The 21,236-nt window shown below is 42.8% G+C and overlaps 1 protein-coding gene across 9 annotated transcripts in view; it reads right to left on the minus strand.

Moving 5' to 3' along the window:
• The window catches only part of actn4 (actinin, alpha 4), a 51,095-nt gene that overhangs the window by 5,016 nt on the left and 24,843 nt on the right, over window positions 1–21,236 (minus strand). For 3 of the 9 annotated variants that reach the window (XM_020103966.2, XM_020103964.2, XM_069533839.1), the window contains exons 2-19: window positions 12,764–12,878; window positions 12,049–12,168; window positions 11,010–11,096; window positions 9,884–9,971; window positions 8,949–9,027; window positions 8,758–8,839; window positions 5,428–5,513; window positions 4,095–4,187; window positions 3,869–3,994; window positions 3,645–3,749; window positions 3,364–3,511; window positions 3,038–3,188; window positions 2,622–2,730; window positions 2,271–2,411; window positions 1,997–2,179; window positions 1,674–1,808; window positions 949–1,128; window positions 719–865 (exon numbers count right to left, since the gene is read on the minus strand). In XM_020103966.2, coding sequence (XP_019959525.2) covers window positions 719–865; window positions 949–1,128; window positions 1,674–1,808; window positions 1,997–2,179; window positions 2,271–2,411; window positions 2,622–2,730; window positions 3,038–3,188; window positions 3,364–3,511; window positions 3,645–3,749; window positions 3,869–3,994; window positions 4,095–4,187; window positions 5,428–5,513; window positions 8,758–8,839; window positions 8,949–9,027; window positions 9,884–9,971; window positions 11,010–11,096; window positions 12,049–12,168; window positions 12,764–12,878 — 2,175 coding nt within the window. Of the gene's footprint in view, window positions 1–465; window positions 499–718; window positions 866–948; window positions 1,129–1,673; window positions 1,809–1,996; window positions 2,180–2,270; window positions 2,412–2,621; window positions 2,731–3,037; window positions 3,189–3,363; window positions 3,512–3,644; window positions 3,750–3,868; window positions 3,995–4,094; window positions 4,188–5,427; window positions 5,514–7,208; window positions 7,295–8,757; window positions 8,840–8,948; window positions 9,028–9,883; window positions 9,972–11,009; window positions 11,097–12,048; window positions 12,169–12,763; window positions 12,879–21,236 lie in introns of all 9 variants that reach the window. The other 6 variants (XM_020103967.2, XM_020103965.2, XM_020103968.2 and 3 more) reach the window with 3 other exon arrangements.

Consider the following 21,236-nt stretch of genomic DNA (forward strand, 5'->3'; position numbering starts at 1 on the left):
TCCTTTGAGGTGGATGCCTACATTTCCCTCGAGATCAATAAGTGATGTATGTATCTGTGTAGAAAATGTAAAAACAACTACAAGAACAGGATTATACATCAACACCGAGATGTGTCGTGTCCCCACACACACTGATGTGACTCCTGGAGCATTTATGAACCACTCGAACAGAGATGTGCAGAATCTTTCACACACATGCAGACACACACACACACACACACACAGTGGAGTGAGATGGTGAAAAATGGAGGCCGTTTCCTTTTCATCCTTATGAAATACGAAATGTGATTTAATGCCCACATTCCTCATCCTGCCTCTCAGCTAAAACAAAGCCAACAGTGATTTCCTCTTTACGCAGATTTACTTTCCCCTCAGCTGATTCCTGAATTCATGCTCGTCTCTAGAACCGTCAACGTGTTCTCACCACATGCTCGCCTGTGTGAAAACGTCAGGATGAATACTCACAGGTTTGGTTCTTCTCTCACCTCCACTTAAAGTCTAAACATTCATTCAGTCACGTTATGAATCGATATAGAGAAGTCTAAATCCTCACACACACACATGCAGGTAAAACTTGATCGTCACCAGTAAAGAGCTTCTTCTGTCATTATTCACATGTTACACATGTATTCACTGTTGTCATGTGTCACTACAGTACATGGATAAAACTACAGTACAGTTTATATTTACTGCATAAATTATCACATTGGCCCCTGACCTTGTCAAAGTGGTTGAAGGAGGCGCGGTACTCGAAGAGCTGCTCCTGGCTGATGCCCTTGGCGTCACGTGTCAGGATCTGGTTCTCGACCTCGTTGATGGTTCTGGCGATTGTGGTCAGCAGCTGCTCCCAGCCCACACGGAGGTGCTGCGAGGAAGGAACATGTTGGATGAGCTTTACCCACAACTTAAAAAAGGGTGTGTGTGTGTGTGTGTGTGTGCGTGTGTTACCTCCATTGTGTAGGAAGTGTACTGGTTGTCGAAGATGAGAGCCTCCTGGATGAGCTGGTGGGATCCCTCCAGCTTGTTGATCTCAGGCATGTACGACATGATGTTCGTCTGGTAATCCTTCAGGTTGGTGAGCTGATCCTCCAGAGTGCCGTTCATTTCAATGGATATCCTGCCGATTTCCTGCCGACAGAAACACTCACATCAAGACGCCGTCACACAGTCGACTCGTCTGAAACCCAGTTAGCCGGTGCAACAAGACCTCGTTCTGTGACCACAATCTCGTGAGCAGCAGACAAAGTCCTCAATATCTATATTTGTAATATTTGTAAAATAAACTCCCTGCTGTAAGGTCGGGCATCTTAATTAGTTTGATCTGGCTTTTCTATGATTTGCTATTTATTTACTTATATTTTATTTTGTGAAGCCATCTTTAACAATGGTTTTGAAATGCACTAAAAGAAAGAAAGTTTATTATATATTATTGTAAGTCTGCAGAGAAGGCTGGCCCCACACTAGAGGATGATCTGGAGGATTTCAGGTTGTGAAAATTCACAGAACCAAAGCTCCTAAATCCTGTCGACACTTTTCTCTGGGTCTGATGAGTTAACATGAGTTTTACAACGTTGGCCTGAAAACTGAGAGTAAAGTCCACATAGCTGAGAAAAGATTAACAGGTTGAACAAGACGCTGAGCACTGAGACTGTTATTACGGTGTGATCCTTTACCTCCATCTTTTCCTGTATGTAGGCACCGACTGTGTTGGCCTGGGTGGCAAACTTGGCTCTCAGAGTGTCGTTGGAGTTCTGCTTGTTCAGCTCATCCTGCAGGGCGTTGTCACGCAGCGGCACCATGGCCATTGCCTACAACACAGACACACACACACACACACACACATTACAAACACTCATAACTATAATATTAAAACCTGCACTTACACAAACAGTCAGAGGAAATCACTGAATCGTTTGGGATCCAGATTTATGGATTTTCCAGCAGAACCTCTTCAATCAAAAGATCAAAATCCAGGATCCATATTTATGCGGCCTACCTTCTCCCACTTGCTGTCGATGCTTTCAGGTGTGATGGTGGTGTAGGGGTTGGCTCCACTCAGCTTGATGCCGTTGCTCTGGGCGATCTTCTGCACCTCGGCCTGGATGGACTGGATGGCCTCACGCTCCTTGTTGGCCTCCGACAGGGTGGACTTGAACTGCTCGTGGGCCGTGATCAAACCCTGACGAAGGAAGCGTGTTTGGTTTAACTTCAGACACGATTACACAAGTAGTACACATATAGTTTTGCACACTGTCCAAGTATCCAGTTACCTGAATCTCCTCGATGTTGTGGACGATGAACATGTCCTGCAGGTCCTCCATCGCTCCCTCCATCCAGTTGTTGAAGGGCGCCGCCCTCTTGGCGTACTCCAAGTAAAGCTCGTCTATCGACTCCAACTGCTTCTCTGTCCTCTGTCGGAGAGAGAAAATACAAAAAGGGTTAATTCAAAAATTTTAGGATGTTTTTCTACAGAAAATGTTATATATTGTTATGAAATTTTAACAAATTTCATCCATAAAAATGTTTTAACCCACTCGACTGTCAGAGGTCAACAGTGTGAGGTGCATTGTTCATTCGACACCAAACTCATAACAGACTGACAACCACAGACTGGCTCATACCTCCAGAGACTCTTTGCGGCTCAGGGTCAGGGCTCCCAGGCTGTCCCACTGATCACAGATCTTCTGACAGCGAGCGTTCACGCTGGCAGAATCGTAATAGTCCAGCTCGCTGGAAAAAAACAAAGAATAGAAGGTTATAATCACAAATGTGTTTCTCTTTTGTCTCATGATCTGATGCTGTGGCCCCGTGTCAGAATGACAGCTCCTCGTTTTCACGCTGCTCCCCGCGGTCAAGTCATCCTGTCAGCAGGGTAACGTCTGTGATGTGCACAGGCAGCTGCAGGCTTGGACGCAGCACGACGCTGAGAGATCAACTTAATACAGCAGAGTCTCTGGAGTTGATCTGATATCTGGTGGACATTTCATTGGCTCAGAGAGTTGACCTCAGCTTAAAGACTTTTTTCCTCCCTCCTTACTTGAGCTCCTGTGCGATGGCGGCGATCTGCTCCACTCTGTCCTGATGGGCGGCCAGGTCGCTCTCAAAGGCCTCATGTTTCCTTAGCAAAGCCTTGACTTCTGACAGGGTGGAAGTCTCATAGTCTTTCTGGGTCAGCATGGCCTCCTTACCTGCATTCACATGAACCTCATTAATTCACTGGATGACTCGCTAAGTCTCTTAAATGCTGCACAGAAGTTAAAGAGAGGCTGAAAAAATACTGTCGGTGGTAAACTAGCGTTTAACAATATCCCCTGCTCTCTTATAGAAACTGACTTGAACAAAGATCATGTTTGCTTTACATACCATCGGTCCAGGATTCGTGGATGGCAGCCTTCTGGTGGAACTTCTCGGCCAGATGTTCGAGTCTCTCCAGACGTCTGATCTCACTGAGAATCCATTCCTCGTAGCCCTTTTCTGCTCCTTCCAGAGTGTGCCACGCTCCGTTGATATCCTGAGAGCAAACAGCAGGTTATTACTGATGTTAACGGTACAACACCACCCGTCTACCACGCATTGTGCAGGAAAGGATGTAAATATTTTTTTTATATGAAAAAAAACAAGTTCTATAAATTCTGAATACATACAGACACCATGCGTCCTTCTGATGGCATGAAGGCAGGTCGGTTGCTGAGCCTCAGCTTCGTCTGCAGAGTGTTGAAGCTGATCTCCAGCTGACATTTCTCTTGGACCTGAAGACATGAACAGAAAAAGTCGACTCAGCGTTCGTGAGCACATTCAGCAGAGGAGGCAAAAAATCTCCATCCTCAGAAAATGACAAAAACAATGAAACCCAGTTGTTCATTCAAACCTTTGGTGGTTTGTGGACGCAGCGGTAGTCTCTGAAGTCCTCCTGTTTTGCCTGCATGTCATTTACAGTTTTCTCTTGGGTTCGGTTCTCCAGCCAGGGGACGGTCCGACGGATCCACTCCAGCAGCTGGAGGCAGAAGGGAAGACGAGGGAAAAACACGTCAGTCCAAATAACCAGGTGGTCAGCGATGGACAACTTAAAAAAGTTCTGCGTGCGCTCTACTCACATCACTGGCCAGCTTCTCGTAGTCCTCCATCATTTGCTCGTTTTCCTGGTTGACAGCCAGAACTTTGCAGATACGATTTGCAGCTGTCTCAGCCTATCAGGAAACAGAGTGATGAGCGGCGCTCACGGTGGTTTAACAGAACACCGTCATCGCTGTGCCCAAAGCGTAGTGAGAGCATTCACTGTGGCTACGTATCAAAACACGATGCTGCACTTCAAAGCCACTTCACATGAATAGTCTATTGATTCATTAGTAGCTGAACCTGAGTTTTTATTACCACAACTAAGAACTAAAAACAAACATGTCTAGGTTTGTGCGTACACACTCCACACACACAGGCAGTGAATCTGAATAAACCCAAACACAATATTATAAAAGTGCAGAAACACAAAAGCTAATTTAATCGGACTGATATAAACATGCTCCAGCTGCTGATGGGTTAGTTAAAAGTGCCTGAATCAATGTGTGTGTTTTAAAGCTTCATGCGTCTCCTGTCACAGCTCAGGAGTCAGTCCACACGTCTAGTTACAGGTTCATGTAGAGCTGCCATCCACATCAGAACGTCTGCCTAGGATATTACACTACCACAGTACCACTGGAAATAAAACACAGTACACACACTCTAATTACAGTCGATATATATTCTGCACAATAAACAGTTTTGGTTTAATCTTAATTTTTTGGGAGCGTTTGTTTTAATCTTCTGCCTTAAAAAAAAGTCTTTAATTTAAAATTCACACGACATAAATGAATCACATCATATAACAAAAACATTTAGAGTTGAAAAGTGTTAATAGCTGAAAAGAAACTGGAGACATCAACTAGTGTTTCCACCAAACAGGCCTGGTTTCCCCAAATCACATGAGTTCAGTAAAAAGAATCATCTCAATGTTGTTTTTACACATTTCTCTGTTTGTGTGGTGATTAATGTATTAAATTTACATCCAGACCATAAAGTTAATCTCTTTGTCGGGGGAAACACAGCTGATGTCCAAAAGTCTGAAACAGAAGCACCAGAGTTCCTGTAATCGTCCTGATCTCCAAATATTTCCCTGAGTTCATTAAATGACACTGAAGAGCATCTTTGACCATAACAGTGTTTGGAATAATCAGAATTAATCTACGCTTGGATCAAATGAGAAGTTAAGCTGGTTGTGTTAGCTCCAGAATTAAAACTCTGTCTATCAGGAGTTTCTGAAGTGGCCCCTCACTGTTACGCTGCATAAACATATAAACATATAACTAATCGGAACCTTGATGTTTCTTTACAGGAGGTTTTGTAGATTTGGCAGCAGAGACGTGTTAGTGTGAGTCTGAAGCGTGAGGCGCTCACCTTCTGTGCACCAGAGAAGGCATGATAGAAGCAGGATACATAGGTCATTATGGCCTTCTCATCTGGCCGCAGCGTACCCACGATGTCTACACATCACCCAGCAGGAGAGAGAGAGAGAGGTCGACAGAGAGAGAAAGACAGAGTGAAGCCAAAGTTACCCAAAGCTACAGGGTTCTCGGCCCCCACAGGAGGTGAGAGCGAGAGGGGAGAGAGTGGCTCCCTCTTTACATCCAGGTTCTCCCTGTAACACGCCCCAACAACCTCCGGCACACTAATGCTGAAGGTGGGGCGTGATGGGGGGACAGCAGGGGACAGAGAGTGGAGGGACACTGGAGCCGCTGGGTCGAGGTTGGGACACAAACACATCAGCTGGTAAATCAGGCTCATTAAATCTGTGTCAGGGTGAATTCACTCGAACGGTTTATTCAACTCTGAAGCAGGTCATTTTCATTTGGTTCATTTAGCAGATGACAAATACAAATCATAACTGCACTGAGGCCATTCACTTTAAGAATTACACGTTATATCTTCGAAGAGATTTTATAAAAGGTCAATTAAAATGAATTATAGAAGAGAAAACCCTTAGGCTTTTATTCATTTGTGTTTTTTATTCCTAATTAAAGACACTGCAGCTGGAAGAGCACTGAGACAGTGTCAGGGTCTCAGTGCAGGTCTAATTTAAACGTTCTCAAATTAACAAGATGAAAAAACCAACACGGCCGCAGACGTTGAATAAATGTTAATGTGTCTGAGTGTTTGTGTGATGTAGGTAAATAAAGAATAAAGCTGGTAAAAGCAGTAAGTCTGCAGATTAAAGACTGGTTCTAATTTTACAGTACACGTATTTTTAAACAGACTTTCTCTGCAGCTTCTGATTTCATGTAAAAATAATGAAGGACAAGTTGTAGATGGAACAAGTACACAAACAGGTACACACACAGGTACACACACAGGTACACACACAGGTACACACACACGTTCTCTCATGGGACTGCAGAGAAACACAAACACTGTCTGGAAGAGCCAGAAAATTAATTAGAGGAACAGAAAAACAAGAGACGCATCCACTGGCTTCCTGTCGGAGGCCTACAGGGAGCGGAGAGGGTGAGGGAAAAATATGAGAGGAGGTGTTGAAGCAGAGGAGGAGAGAAACAATAGATGGGAGGGTGAGAAGACGAGAGGAGGAGACAAGAGAAGTACAGAAGATGATGAAAGAGTCTTTTAAGTATAATGTCTGATCTGAGAGTTTTAAGAAACATTCTCAGCAGCAGGTGGATTCACTGATCACGTCTTTCCTTCTTAATGAAGAGGAGCGGATCAGAGCGTTGTTACAGATTCATAGCTCTGAATGAAACCTGACAACACTTCTCCGATCTTTGCTCCAATTCTTAGCAATTATCAACTTTACATCTCCAGGCATCTACAATTATTCAAATGAAACAAGAGGCTCATGTTATGTTTCCATCAGAAACTCAAATTATTTATCTCTATGTTCCAGATCCTTTTGATTTCACTCAGTCAAATCATCCTGACGGTCTCGACCCGTTTCTATGACAACACGTCACACGACCATAACAAACTGAAGAGTTACTGCTTTCACCAGCAAACTGTTTGTGTGTGTGTACATGTGTGTTTGTGTCCCAACACATCCAGTGTCGTTGTTGAGGCCCAGGTCGTAGCAGCGCTGTGGAGAGAGAGAGAGAGAGAGGGCGAGGCCATGCTGGACAGGAAGCAGCGCCTTGTTAGTAACAGAGGGTTAAAGGTCGAGGGTCAGCGGGTACCTTCTGCGCTCCAGAGAAGGCATGGTAGAAACTGGACACATAAGTCATTATGGCTTTCTCATCTGGACGAGCAGTGTTCACAATGTCTACAAGGGGAGGGGGGGGCAGACCGTGGTTATAAACACATACATACACAGGCGAGACAGAGGACACAGGATTATACACAACACGTAGAAACATACAGTCGTATTATACAGGCTGACAGACACATGAAACAAGCTACTGTCGCCGACAACAGCCGATCAGGACGACGCACGATTCACAAACAAACAGTGAGAACAGACAGAAGAGGAAACAATCAATCAACACGACTGTGCACACAAGGGTCCGACACGTGCATGTTTAGAAAAATATAAACGTGCTTTATGTGGACGGTGTCACGTGACCTTTATTGGTACCGTCCTGCGGGTGAAGCTCACTGGATGATTTGCTTCATGTGTTGGACTCTTCAAGAAATGAATTCAATCGAACTGAGAAATCAGCTCCGACTGACGACAGCCGTGTACAACGCAACTCTGAGGTTGTGCTGTTTCCTGTGGTGAAGTGGGTTTTCTAAAGAGTAACGCAGAAAGCGGAACTGGACGAGAGTGATAAGCGAAATACGGCAGCCTTATATGTGCCGACTGCATCCTGAGAGTCTGATGACTTCTGCAGTTTCCTGTGTGTATATTATTATTTATTATATATAAATGTATATGTTATAAAATATATTAGCTGTGTGGAAGTTTTGCACTTGTGCTCAGGAGGTGTCAGTGCTCACATCAGTCAGACCCACACACGGAACACACAGACACAGACGTTCAGATTATTACACAAACTGTTCAATCCAAAGCATCAAAGGAGACAGAGGAGTTAGAGTGAAACGAAGGGACGGAGGCTCCATCGATTCTGAGACGACATCTTCTCTTCTGCTGCTCATGAACAGTAACAGGGTCAACAGTGCATTTGAAAATCAAGCAGCTACGATCACGTGCACATCAACACTGTGACCGGAGGATTATTGTGAATCTGTGGCAAAACAGTGGACGCTGATTTCACTGATTGTTAAAGAAATCAGTAATTATGAACATTATTGCTTCATAGAGGATTTGATGCAGTTTCAGTTATTTATATCACAACATATGGATCTTAATGGATTTCATGTTTTAGTCGAATATAAACGAAACAATGTGAATCACAGCTGTTTGAGTGTTAACGATTGTTTACTGTTGTTCTTGATATGAAACAGTCACCTTCTTGTGTGCATGTAAATACAGCCAGTCGCTGATAAATAACAGTTTTCATTCAGTGTAGCGTAAAGTAATAGGGCTGCGCAATAAATCTAAATATTATCACAATCACATTATGACCAAGTTCGATAAATTGAAGTTTCTCCAAACAAAAGAGAACATGTTTGTGTGGAGCCCTGGTCCAAATGAAATCTGGATCACAATATCTGTCAGAATATTTACAAGATGATTTATCGTTCAACCCAATTACAGAACACACGCAGGATCATTTACAAAACAAAATAAGTTATAAACAGCGTCACAGTCAAGCTCAAACGTACCTTCTGCGTCCAACATCTTAGGAATGTCCAGGTGCTTCTCAGCCACTTCGAAGGCGTTGTTCAGATTAGTGACTGGGTCGTCCTAAACAACCAATCGCAGTGTCAGAGGACCACAAATGTGCTGAGCGAGAAACGATCAGCAATAGTGTAAGTCATAAATCGGGTTTGTGTGCTTGCGAGTGCGTGCGTACCTTCCTGAGGCTTTCGTAGTCGATGAGATCGGGTCTGTGTCTGTGGATCAGAGCGTTGAAGGCGAGACCGTCCTTCCAGCTGTGAGACAAAGAACAGATTTACTGAGCGTCTCTGGTTTATAACAAAACACACTTTAACCAGTGACTATAAACACAACAGAACTCATGAAATTACACGCAGGCACAACTGCTGCTACTAACACGTGAAAACACAGACCCTCTGCAGTTGGTTGCCTAGTTACAGCAAATACTATGAAAGAGGAGCAGCGACGGTGAAAATAAGAGCATGGATTATTTGCAGCGACGACAAAGTGTTACCGACAGTAAGTGTTAGCGACACTTTGCATTCACTGCTAGCAGTCGAGTCTTGACGGATATGAAGCAATCAAGGAGAGAACGTATAACACTTTAAAAGTATTTGCGTATAACCTGACCATCGTGTGTGCAGTATAAAATACTTCTACAACTTGACATGACTTACACCATAATCTGTCACAGTTCTATTATTCTTTTCCATTTGGAAGCACATGTGGTGTCTAACAGAGGCCTTCTGACAACCTGACAGAGCAGCGAGACATGTTCCAGTTAATCCACCAGGGGGCGATCTTTCTACAGAATTACAGTTTACCTTCAACATGTCTGAGATTTCATTCAGCAGCACCTGAACACATCAATACACACAAAATGTATTTACTAACACACAGTAAAGACTGAGTGTTAGTAAATACATAAATACTTTGTGTTTCACAGACCAAAGCTTCAGAATCTTTTTTAAACATATTTTAAATAAGTCAGTTACTACATCATTGCTGCAGAGAACAATAACAGACTTAGAGTTTTACTCTCCCATGAGAAACTCGCAGTACACAGTCGCCAGCTTTCAACCATGAATAACCCTTGTGACCCTTAAAAAAAAAAAAAAAAGAATGTGTTACCTAATGTGGAAGTTCTGCACGTTGACATTCTTGTAAGGGGCGGTCTTCCTCTGGCACCACAGGAGAAGACCCTCCTTCGCAGAGGTCTCTATGAGGAAGACGTAGAGGAGAGGAAACACGGGAGAAGGTCAGGAGGAGGAAAGGTCACAGCTGCTCTACTCTGGAGAAACGTCTCCTCGTGCGTTTGGATTATTTGATTCCATCAACGGCAGCAGAACAGACCGACTGTGCTAAATATAAACTGTTGTTGATGTTGTTGTCTTTTACTACAGAAAAATATCAGTCGCTGAGGAAAACAACAAATATGATTCAGTGTAGTGGCCGACACCCACCAGCGGAAATGCAACACAGACAGATTTAATTAGACTCATCACAGCTTAAACTGTGTCATGATTCATCCACACAAAATAAACAGACTCAAAACATTCTGGAAGCTGGAGAAGAGAAACACACCATCATCATCATCATCATCATCATCATCATCATTATTATTATTCTTATCTGAAAAGTGCGTTTTAAAAGTCATTACTTTGAAATCAAAACCTTGAACATTGTTTTGATGTTGAAACTGAGTTTAATTAACATGAGTCATAAAAGCAATAGGATCTTTTTAAATCATCGCACTTTAATTTTGCAAAATCAAATCTTAATTGAATGTTTCATGCTGATTTGGTCTCATGAGAAACACATGGAACTGGATTATAAGTGAATTCCAATTTCCTTTTTTTGACGCTAGATAAGGTTGAAACAGAACTTTACAGCACTTATTTCACAGCTGTTGGGTTTTTGTAATAATAATCACAATTCTAATAATACTGTTGTATTTAAATGAGTAGTTTCACATCATCATTATTCTTAATGAATCAGACCTTAATTTTCCATTGGGGTGGGTGTGTGTGTGTGTGTGTGTGTCTGTCTGTCTTTAGCCTTGTTACTTCCACTCTATTTCCCACAATGCATCGACAATGTGTGAGTAAACACCAAAGATGCTGGTTGCCCTCTGACAGCTAATACATCTTAAAAACCCTGGCTGCCACTCAAGCTGTAGCTGTGCCCTTCAGCAAGGCACCGAACTGCTGTCGGTTCTGAACGTGTTGCTGCAACATGAAACCTGTGGACGGTTTACCTTCGACAGAGATGTCCTGGATGGCGAAGCGGAGGATGATGGTCCAGATCATTCCCAGGGTCATCTTCGCATTTCCATCCACAATTTCTGCACAAAAAAATAACTCTCTTCAGTTTCATAGAGACACAGTGGAACATGCATCTTGAGTGTCACTGCTGTTTTACAGTCGTGCATCTGCTCTTTCGTTTAATAACGCCAACACACCCACACAAGAGCAGCTGAATCTCAAGGATTTTCAGGGAAAGTGGAGCTTTTAAAAAAACGATTTCACATGAAATAAACTAAATCTTGATATAAAAAAAACCCTCAGCTTTACTTAATCATAATTACATGTGAAACATATTTAATTCAATAATTTTCTGTGCTGTATGAATCAACTTTGTGCTCTGTGAAGGTGAAAAATCAACATTTACAAAACTAGCTTTAGCTCAAACACACCGACAAACTTTCACCTGCTTTATCTTCCAGTTCATCAGTTACACTCACTGTCAACAGAGACTCGTCGTAAAATATGAACTCTGAGGCTCTGGTCTGAGGAAGTAGCTTAAAATGTACTTTTATTGGACCACATCCCCTGATTGTTCTTTTATTTATACTTGTGATTATTTTGATTTGTTTTTATGTCATTTTTTATACAGTTTTTTATGAAGCAACTTGTGACGTTGTTTTCATAAGTGCAATACAAATAAAGATTTTTATTACATTTATTAGAGAGTGGATACCCACTGGGTTTGGACGAAAGTTTTGAAATGTCGTTCAGTTTGAGTTGATGTTCAGCCGGGCTCTCTAGATCCAAAAGTCAAGTGTGGATTCTAAACTCGCCACAAGTATGAAAACTGAAAATCACTAAATGTCTCTTTTTGTTATTATAAGAAAGGTAAAGATGGATGAATGAGATGTTAATATCCACTCGTAGATGTTGGGACATTTGAGTGTTTCAACATTTTAGCACATCTATTAGATGTGTTTGGTTCAGTGTTTTTTCAGGGTCTTTGTTATACGAGTGCGTTTATGCACGAAGGCACGAATGCGTATTTACCCTCTGCTCCGATTGAGACCAGTTTCACTCCCTTGCTGGCGATGAAGTCCAGGGCTTTGTTCACATTGTTGATCTTGTGGACCCTCATCTTGCCTCGCTCGGGCTTGGGTAACCGCTCGCCTGGGGGGGGGGGGGCAAACAAAAAGTGAGTGTGTTGGCTCCTGCTGTGTTTCCACAGGCTCAGCAGAACGTCAGTCAGTTAGCAGCGACGTCAGCGTCACTCACAGCAGAAAAAACTGAAGTGACTGAGAAAAAGGCTGCATGCACATCCAGATTTCATTATTGACAGCAGTTCAAATTATCTGCTGAGCCGACGGGAACAGCTTTGTCCGCTGCAACCTCCAAATAAACACGAGAAACCTCGAGAGGAACTCGGTCGTATACACTGACAGATGTAGAGCAGGGTGTGTTTTTAAATTCAGAGGCTGGAAACTGAGTGACCACACCCTGCAAGAGGCAGAGATGTTGTACATCTTTAACATATGAAGACATTTCTCCCTCTGCCTGGGATGAGTGCATGTGTGTGTGTGTGTGTGTGTGTGTGTGTGTGTGTGTGTGTGTGTGTGTGTGTGGTGGGCTGGACAGTTTTCCATTTGCGGCCTCTGTTCTGAAACGAGCATTAATCAAACATCATCACAGCCTGCTAGTTTAATTGAAAACGTTTTTTGGCCGAGCCTGACTTCCTGTCGACTTTGAGGTTGTGCACATGCGTTACCTGAGATGACCTCCAGCAGCAGCATGAGTTTGAGCCCATCCCTGAAGTCCTCCTCGATGTTCTCGATCTGCGTGCCGGCCTTCCGTAGGTGGGAGTTGCACCAAGCCGTGAATGTCTGAGCAGGAGACAGAAACAAGACACAAACTGAGTCTGAATGTTTTCCCAGCTTTTTTACAATAATAAACCACTTTGAGTCGAGAATCAAAGAAAATGAAATTCAATGGGCAGGAAGGGAAGTCAGGAGCTGCTTTGATAAGACAGGAAGTAGCAGGACAAAATGGGAGGAGACAGAAGTTAGAAAACAATACCAACACGTACAGTAAGAACTAACATAGCACAATTTAACCATTCAATGAAAATATAGTGAAGGACCTCTTTCAGACACACCTACATGTCAAACTACATTTCATCGCCACACGTTTCTTTACATTCGTCCTCTGAAACTATTTCAATAAAAACAGGGTAAATAAATCCAGCCTTTGTTTAATCTCGGGACTCATTCCCACACAGAAAAAAGAAACAGTCCCTCTGTCACATCAGAAACTACCCGAGCATAACCCACAGGTTGAGAGACACTGCCATTAATCCTGAGAAGCCAAAAGAAAGATCTCGGCCATGATTTGAAAACCAGAGGGGAATCAAACCGACAAACATCTGTGACACATGTAATTAAATATCAGAATGGTGCACCAAATCACAAACACAAGACATCTGGGAAACACACACACACCAGCACAAAATCACACACATCAATAGCTGGTTGGAATCCCGTGTTTTTATGCTTCTGGTTTCCCAAACATTCCTCACAAATGTGTTTTGAATTATTTTATTTTGAAGAAGCTCGTGGCACCGAGGTAGGCACGAGACTGCAGGGAGGCGGGGGAGCTCTGTCACGCCACTCTCCAGAGAAGATCTCAGTTCATGGCACATCATCCGCCAGAGTGCCACAAACACTTGCAGCCATTTTTATGACTTGTCAGATCATTTAAGGGAAACATCTGACCAGAAAATACATGTTCAAATATCCGCACTGTCAGTGAAGCTACCATCAATGATCATCAACACAAACAGATCAAAATAATGTTTTCGCTTTTGAATTTTTAACATAAACTACAGGGATAAATCTTGTGCTTTTCAATTCACAAACATTAGCGACAGCTGAAATATAAGACGAGCTTTGAGAGGCAGCGTCCATCACGTGAAGGAGGGAAGAGGAAACAGGAAGGAGGGAAGAGGAAACAGGAAGAGTGGAGTTCATTTCCCAGCAAGAGGACGACTTTAAAAATACCAAAGACACAAATGACTTGTTTTATCTGGTTTGAACAGATTTCCAACAACACCCAGGAAATAACCTAGATATGAGCTCTACAGAGTGATACTAGTTTAATCTATGATAATCATCTCACAGGAACGCAGAACATTTAATGACGACAACTTCTTCCAAGAGAACCTTCGGACTCTCGGCCTTCTGTCCGTGATAAAATTCAATATGTTTGTCAGCTCGTGCTCAGGGAAAAATATAAAAATGGGCTTTTGTCACAATTGTCTGAAAGTTGATAGGCTGAACAACTTCTAAAAGAAACAGACAAGTTGATAATGTGTCGGAGTGAGGATGAGGGGAACTGGTCCAGAAGGAACTGTACGGTACAGTGAGTGTGAACTGAGACTGGATACAACAGCTTTGAGTGAGAGATCACTAATGAAAGTTAAAGATGTGAAGAAGGAGCAATCCACTTCAACCTCACACCTCCTCTTCTCCCTCTCTCTCCTGCGCGGTGCGTTCATAAACATTACGACTGGGTGCGACTCGCTGCCCGGCCCCTCTCCCCACCGTCCCACCACGGCTGCCGGCACAAAGCTCCCATTGAGCCCCGTGGATAATAGCACCCTTCACTATCCCTCGGCCCGTTTTCCCCTCACTCTGTGACCCTCCCCTAGACCGATACCAACCCCCAACTCACCCGACACACACAATTATAGAGCTCCCTCCCTGAACTGAGACTGGACCGGCACAGGAGGAGGGGGAGGAGGGGGAGAGATACATTTCACATAAACAAACAGACATTCAAAGTTAGGGGGGCAAGAGGGGAGAGAGCGGAAAGACAATGCCCCCTCTCCCACACACACACTCCCACCTCCCTCACAGAGTTACGGACAATGCAGCAGGAAGTGGCAGAGCAAAGACAGGGAGTTGGAGCTTAGTTTAGCACCGAGCGGAGTGAAGACGTATTCATCAATGTCACTGATTCAAACATTGATCACTGGAGCAAAGACCTTCAGTCCGTGATCATCAACAACACGTTCATATTCAAAGGTCATTTCATTCCCCAAAACACATTTCAACATCTGAATCAAGATTCATAACCAACAAGACATTTCATGATATGGAGGCATTGTGGCCATCTCTCAAATGAACACCATGAATATCTGAATAAAACAGATCTAGGTTGTGATATATTTAGAAAGATTTAGTGCAAATCTTCCTTCTTTCTTATACTTAATGTGCATTTTCTATCCAGGACGTTAACAGCGATTCTGCAGGTTTCAACAAGTTGAAGACTTTTTAAGATCAAAATAATGAAATTTAAAACCATCAAGGACGACAGATATGAAGGAATATCATAATCCCAGAATAACTTATACTTACTACCTAACTGCAATTAAGATCTATCAAAACTGTGGTCACAGCGTGGGGAGTAAAGTGCAGAACACAAAAGGCTCCTGCACGGTGGGAAGCTTTAGATTTAAGAAGCTTAGGAATGTGAAACAGTCAGTGACACTGGGAGTGGTGAGTCTGGTGACAGCAGCAGGTTGAGACCTGCAGAGACACTGAGATCTTAGTGTTCTGTGCAACACAACATGCTACAGATTACACAACTAATACTGCTTCATCCCCTCGGTCCAGCTCACCGGTTCGACTATGACGCCGTTAAACACTCTCTGCCTTGCTCAAGGACACTCCAGCTCGCACTTAGTAGAGCTTAAAGGAGCAGTGAACGCTGCCAAGAGTCTGACAACACGGAAGAAGAAAGAAAAAACCTTTGCTCTTTTGAAATCTGTCAAGTATGGTTTTGTGTATCAAGGAAACCCAGCATGCACCGGGCTGCCTCGTGTCATTCAGGGACAACTAGGTGTGGCGCTGCTGCTGGTAGAGTAGTGCTCAGATAGAGAGTGAATCATGATGCTGTGTCCTTCACACAAACAATAATGATCTTCCAACATGTTGAGAGAAGAGCTGATATAGTGTCTTGTTTACATCAACACCACTTAATTCTCTACAAGGGAAATAAACAGCGTCTTGATTTAAGTCTATAAAACTTGATAGCACAAGAAACATTTTAAAATCCTCTAGCTCACTGCCTCTTATATAACTTAGTTTAAAATACAAATGTCAACATTAGACCCTGTTCAAAATATCTTTCCTGCCACAATACAAACATCAACTGCTGCATATTTAATTTTTCAAATGGTTAAAATCTCATTTCTTCCTAATGACAGTGTGAAACGACATAACTAGAGCTGTTTGTGATTGGATCACCAGAGACACACGTTAATGCCAGCTCCTAACAGAGCCTTAGTTTTCCATTCTGTATTTAATTATTCTTAGGTTGAAGCATCCATGATGACAGCTGTGTTGCACATTTAACTCTGAAGGTATTCCTCTTGGTGAATTAACAATAATAAATGAAAAAGTGGTCCCTCTAATCAGGACTCAGAGCGAGTTCTGCCAGTTAAAGCCTGTTAAACTTGTGCATGCTGCTGCTCTGTGTTGACCACACAGATCAGATCAGATGAGAGGATTTGTGACCTGAGCCGAGGACAAAGATAACAAGCTAAACGTCCGTGTGGCACAGAGAGAGAGAAAGAGAGGCTGGATGTGTTAAGAAGGTTTACATTTTAGGCATGAAGCCTGTGCTCTCATCCTCTTGTGTGTATTACATAACATGTGTAGCCACAGTGAAGAAAATCCTCCGTTATTACCACTACATGCATCAACAAGGACGACAATCTGACCTCAGGCCTGACACGGTTTAACCCTGAAATGTGTTTTGAAGCTTATTGTGATCATTTCACACTTCAATGTTTGGAAATCTTGGATTTAATACCAGGAAACCCTCAAATGGGATTAATCTGCTAACTGTGAGTTAAGTAGAGAGAAACAACTACTTTCTAGTGATGTCACAAACGTCCCAAACTTTTGTTTTATTATAATAAATAGCTGGAGAGATCTTGTCTGTGCAGGACGGGAGGAAGGGTGAGAAAGAGGAACCACTGAAGTAGTATGCGAAAAAAGACTTCAACTTGGAAAGAAGAACTTTTGACCATGAGGTCAAATACTTGAGTTGAGGTCATGTCCTGCCTCCTGCACGCTCGACGCATGTCTGAAAATACCTCACGTTAACTGTGGCGTTCATAAAACAAAGTCAAGGTTCAAGATTCACTTTCGCATTGACCACACATGAAACAAGTGCAAAGTAGAACTAAATTACGTTGTATGCATTTTAAGATTGTAATTTAGAATGCTATGGGTTTTCTAAGTAGGTATAAAAAGCCATCTAAAGTTATATATATATACACATATACAAATATATATATACACACAAATACAAGAATAAAATGATAAATATGGTACAAGTGAATGAATGAAATTACTCATATTGAATAAATAGATGTGAGGGGGTGACTTTAGCTCATTTCCATGCTATGTTTGGGTGAAATATTCAGGTCCTCTGTCTAAGCTGCTCGTTAACCTCACAAATGTAGTTCAATAAGTTTCCACTGATTCTGTGATTGTCCATAAAACAATGAGGGGAGTCTTCATCAAAGCAGCAGGTATCATGCTGATGTGTCTCTTCTACAAATGATCGGTGGAGAAGGTTCAGCTCAGTTCAGGTCGGAAGAGTGTAGAACTCTTTGTTGTCCTGGGAGTACGTCTGGAAGCTGTTAAGGCCTCAGTTATGTTTCATCATGGACACAAACACTGACAGCTGCGGACACCACAGACATTTTTATATTATACTCTGACGGAGGACATGTTCCATACAGATGCCTATATACTCATGCAAGAAGAAGAAGAGCTGCTTTGTCTGCTGTTCTCTTTGTATTCTTTTAAATATAGAAGTGTAGAGATGAGGGCAGCTGGCAGAGCTCCAAACATTCTCTATTCAGATTCAGTGTCCATTTTTGTCTTTCAGCTCAAGGACAGTTGGTACCAGTGTCCACACAGACCCTCGTGGGCTTACAGATGTGAAAACGCTGGGTTAGGTTGTCAAACATGTCTCCTCCTGTGGCAGATATACAACAGTGTCCTCACCGCTTTACTGCTCAAGTGTGTGGAAACGAGAGGAAGCGTAATGGGGTCTACTGGGGTCAGATGTTTGATCTGTTTTCTCGCACGCACACACGCACCTGATATCTTTGTATAGCTCACTTAGATTACATTACAGGCCTGCTTATATGCAAACTATATCTTCATATCCATTTTCCAACGCAAGGGGATGTTCAGACCGAGTGCACACCGTGGTGATTGTATTTGCATGTAAACCTAAATGTGCACACAGACACACACAGACAACGGTGTCTTTCTGTACCTGGAAAGAATGAGCCAGGTTGAACACAATGTTTCTGCTCAACGGCCTTGCATCCTCTGCATGACGTCGGCAGGGCTTGTGCCATTTGTCGATCACACACACCCTCTTTTCTTGCTCACGCTGATGAGCTCACTCTTGAAGCAACTCTACACACTGACAGTCTGTTGTTTCGGTGGCAGATAGTCACTTCTTTCTACGTCACACACACAAGCACATCAAACTTCATGCCAAACCATGAACTGTCTGTACTTTTAAAACACTTCTTCCCATCAAAAGTTTAAAAGTAGAGCCCAACATATATGGATTTTTGAGGACTTGCAGAAAACAAATACAACTCTATTCAAGCCACAAATCTTATTGACGGCGTTTATATACAGAGACCCACAGAGCTTCTTCACACAGTCTAGATTAACTCTCTCAAACCCTGCCTCTGCAGAAGCTGCCGTCAGCAGGTAAACAGGCGTTCACACAGACAGGTAGAGACTTGTAACAAGGGGAACTGAAACAGGTGGAAAAAGAGGTGGTGGTGGCGCTGGGCTCTGGACAAACGCATGTAATTAACTGCTACGTGGAGAGTCTATGACATGACAAGGCTTGCTGCTGAGACGTGATGATGTCGGTGCTCCTGCTGAGTCTAAGTTGTTCAATTAGGCAGCAATTACCTGGTAAAACTGAAAATATCACACGTAAGAAAAAACGCTAGAGAGAAAGAAACAAAGAGAGTTGGGGGGTAAAGATTTTCAATACTAATAGATGTGTCGAATTCACATATACACGTGACAAAGAAATGTAACTGAGGTTTTACATTTTAGAATTAAACCATAAACTTCAATATGAGTAACTATGAATGATACTCAATATATATATAGATTCTAAGAAAATAAACAATTTCTGCATTGTTTTTTCTGTAAAATTAAAGTTTTCATATCTGCAAACAAAAAATGCTGCTCGCAGTGTTCTGTGTAATATCAGCTAGGTGTTATCTTTTTTTATCAGTAACAATGGCAGTTATCAAGGAAGACTGAGGGCATGTAAATCCCTTTAGCTCCACTGGCACAGCAGGACAAAGAGCAATAACCGACGTCCATATAAATATGGACATTAGTATGAAGCAGAGGTGTGACACACTATAGCGTCAGAGAATGAAAAAGCAAATTTCAAACACCAGCTGGAATGGAGCAGAATTACATTTCTAGTAAAAGCAGTTATATGTGGACGGTGCTGGCAGGAGGTATAACCTCAAGGGACTTGGACAAAGCCTAAATACTAAACTGGACCAGCTGTACCAAACTTAGCTGAGCCAAAACCAAGCTGGTCTGGCCCCATGAATAAAGCACAGTAACTAGTCTGGTCTGGTCTAACACAAGGCCGTCTATTCTTAGAGCAACGTCAATTAAAAAACGGCTGTGGTGTGCGACACAGTAGCAACACACAAGCTGCTTTCAGACTTGCACTGAACTTCGGATAATCTCCTGACCTTCTCCGGAGGGGCTGTGTGTGAGATCTTAAACGTCTGAGGGAGAGGCTCTGAACATTGTCCTGCCAGTCCCCTGGTAAAAATTCCTGATAATGTCAGAGCGAGTTCTGAGAGAAAACAGCAGGAGATCCTCCAGAAGATTCACCACGATGACGTTGACACTGGACAGATGCAAAACTTATAAATACAAAAAGAACTATCTGGTGGTGATAAGGACTGACACTGATCTCTGCAGAAGAATTGATGTCGTTCTCTGGAGTTCATGTCTGAAAAAGGATCTGAAGATACTTGCATACAGTTCCTGCATGTACATACTGGATGTATAACCTTGAGTGTAATCCATTAACCTCAGGCATGTAACTAAGTCACTAACATTTTAAAAATTTAAATGGACTCATTAACTCCAGAGTCAAAAAACACAGAGTAGCATTATGTCAACTCCTTTCCTTTGGTTCCTTTTCATAACCAACATGAATTTAGAGCCACAATGAAAACACACAATCACAAAAACAAGCTGCCCTCTAGATTCCACTGCAGTGATGTAACTGAATATGCAGCCTGCTACTGTAGAGCAGGAATATAACACCATCCCCCAGGGAGAAGGACCTGAGAGGGTTCATGGCACATGAGTGCATGTGTGTTTGTGTTTGACAACTGAAAGACCCAATGCTCGGGTTAAGTAAGAGAACAGCTGTTCTCCCAAACAACAAATAATCAAACACAGGAAACCGGCAGCATCTTTAAAATGATTAATGATGAAGATTAGCTGGTAGGCCGAGTTGAAGCCCAGTGTAGTGGTTCTACAGAGAGAAGAAAAGCTGGTCAAGACGTTCATGTCCAGAATACTACTGGTCGCCAGAGGACGACTGATCATGAGTAAAGACGACGGTGAGGAGGAGGAGATGGAGGAAAGACGGAGCAGAGGCTGTTCTGGTCTCATTATCCTCTCAAGTCTGGACATGTGATCATTAACATATGTGCACGCACACACAGACACACAGAGAGGAAGCCTCCCTCTTGCTTCTTGTGCTGACAGGTAGTCAGTAAGGCAGAGCTATAATATGGGGACAATCTCTCACCACCGTGCACACACAGCTCCCAGAGGGAGCTGACACAACATGTAATTGCTGTGTACTTGCTGGTTGGCCTAATGCCCCTCAGATATACCATTATGTGAGACAACAGCTCAACACAGACAGTCTTCAACGGGCTCCATAGACTGCGTCCAGCCGGACACAACTCTCAGGAGCTTTAATATAGCAGCTGACAGAAACAGAGGAAGAGGAGCTCTGAGGCCGAGCGAAGAAAAACATGCACTCAAACTAACAGGACACAGAACCTACTCACTTCTCAATCCAACTTTCTGCAGCCTTGGAGGAGAGTAAATGATGAACGTGGGATAAAT

Source organism: Paralichthys olivaceus, chromosome 11 (assembly GCF_024713975.1).
Source record: "Paralichthys olivaceus isolate ysfri-2021 chromosome 11, ASM2471397v2, whole genome shotgun sequence".
Classification (NCBI taxonomy): domain Eukaryota; kingdom Metazoa; phylum Chordata; class Actinopteri; order Pleuronectiformes; family Paralichthyidae; genus Paralichthys; species Paralichthys olivaceus.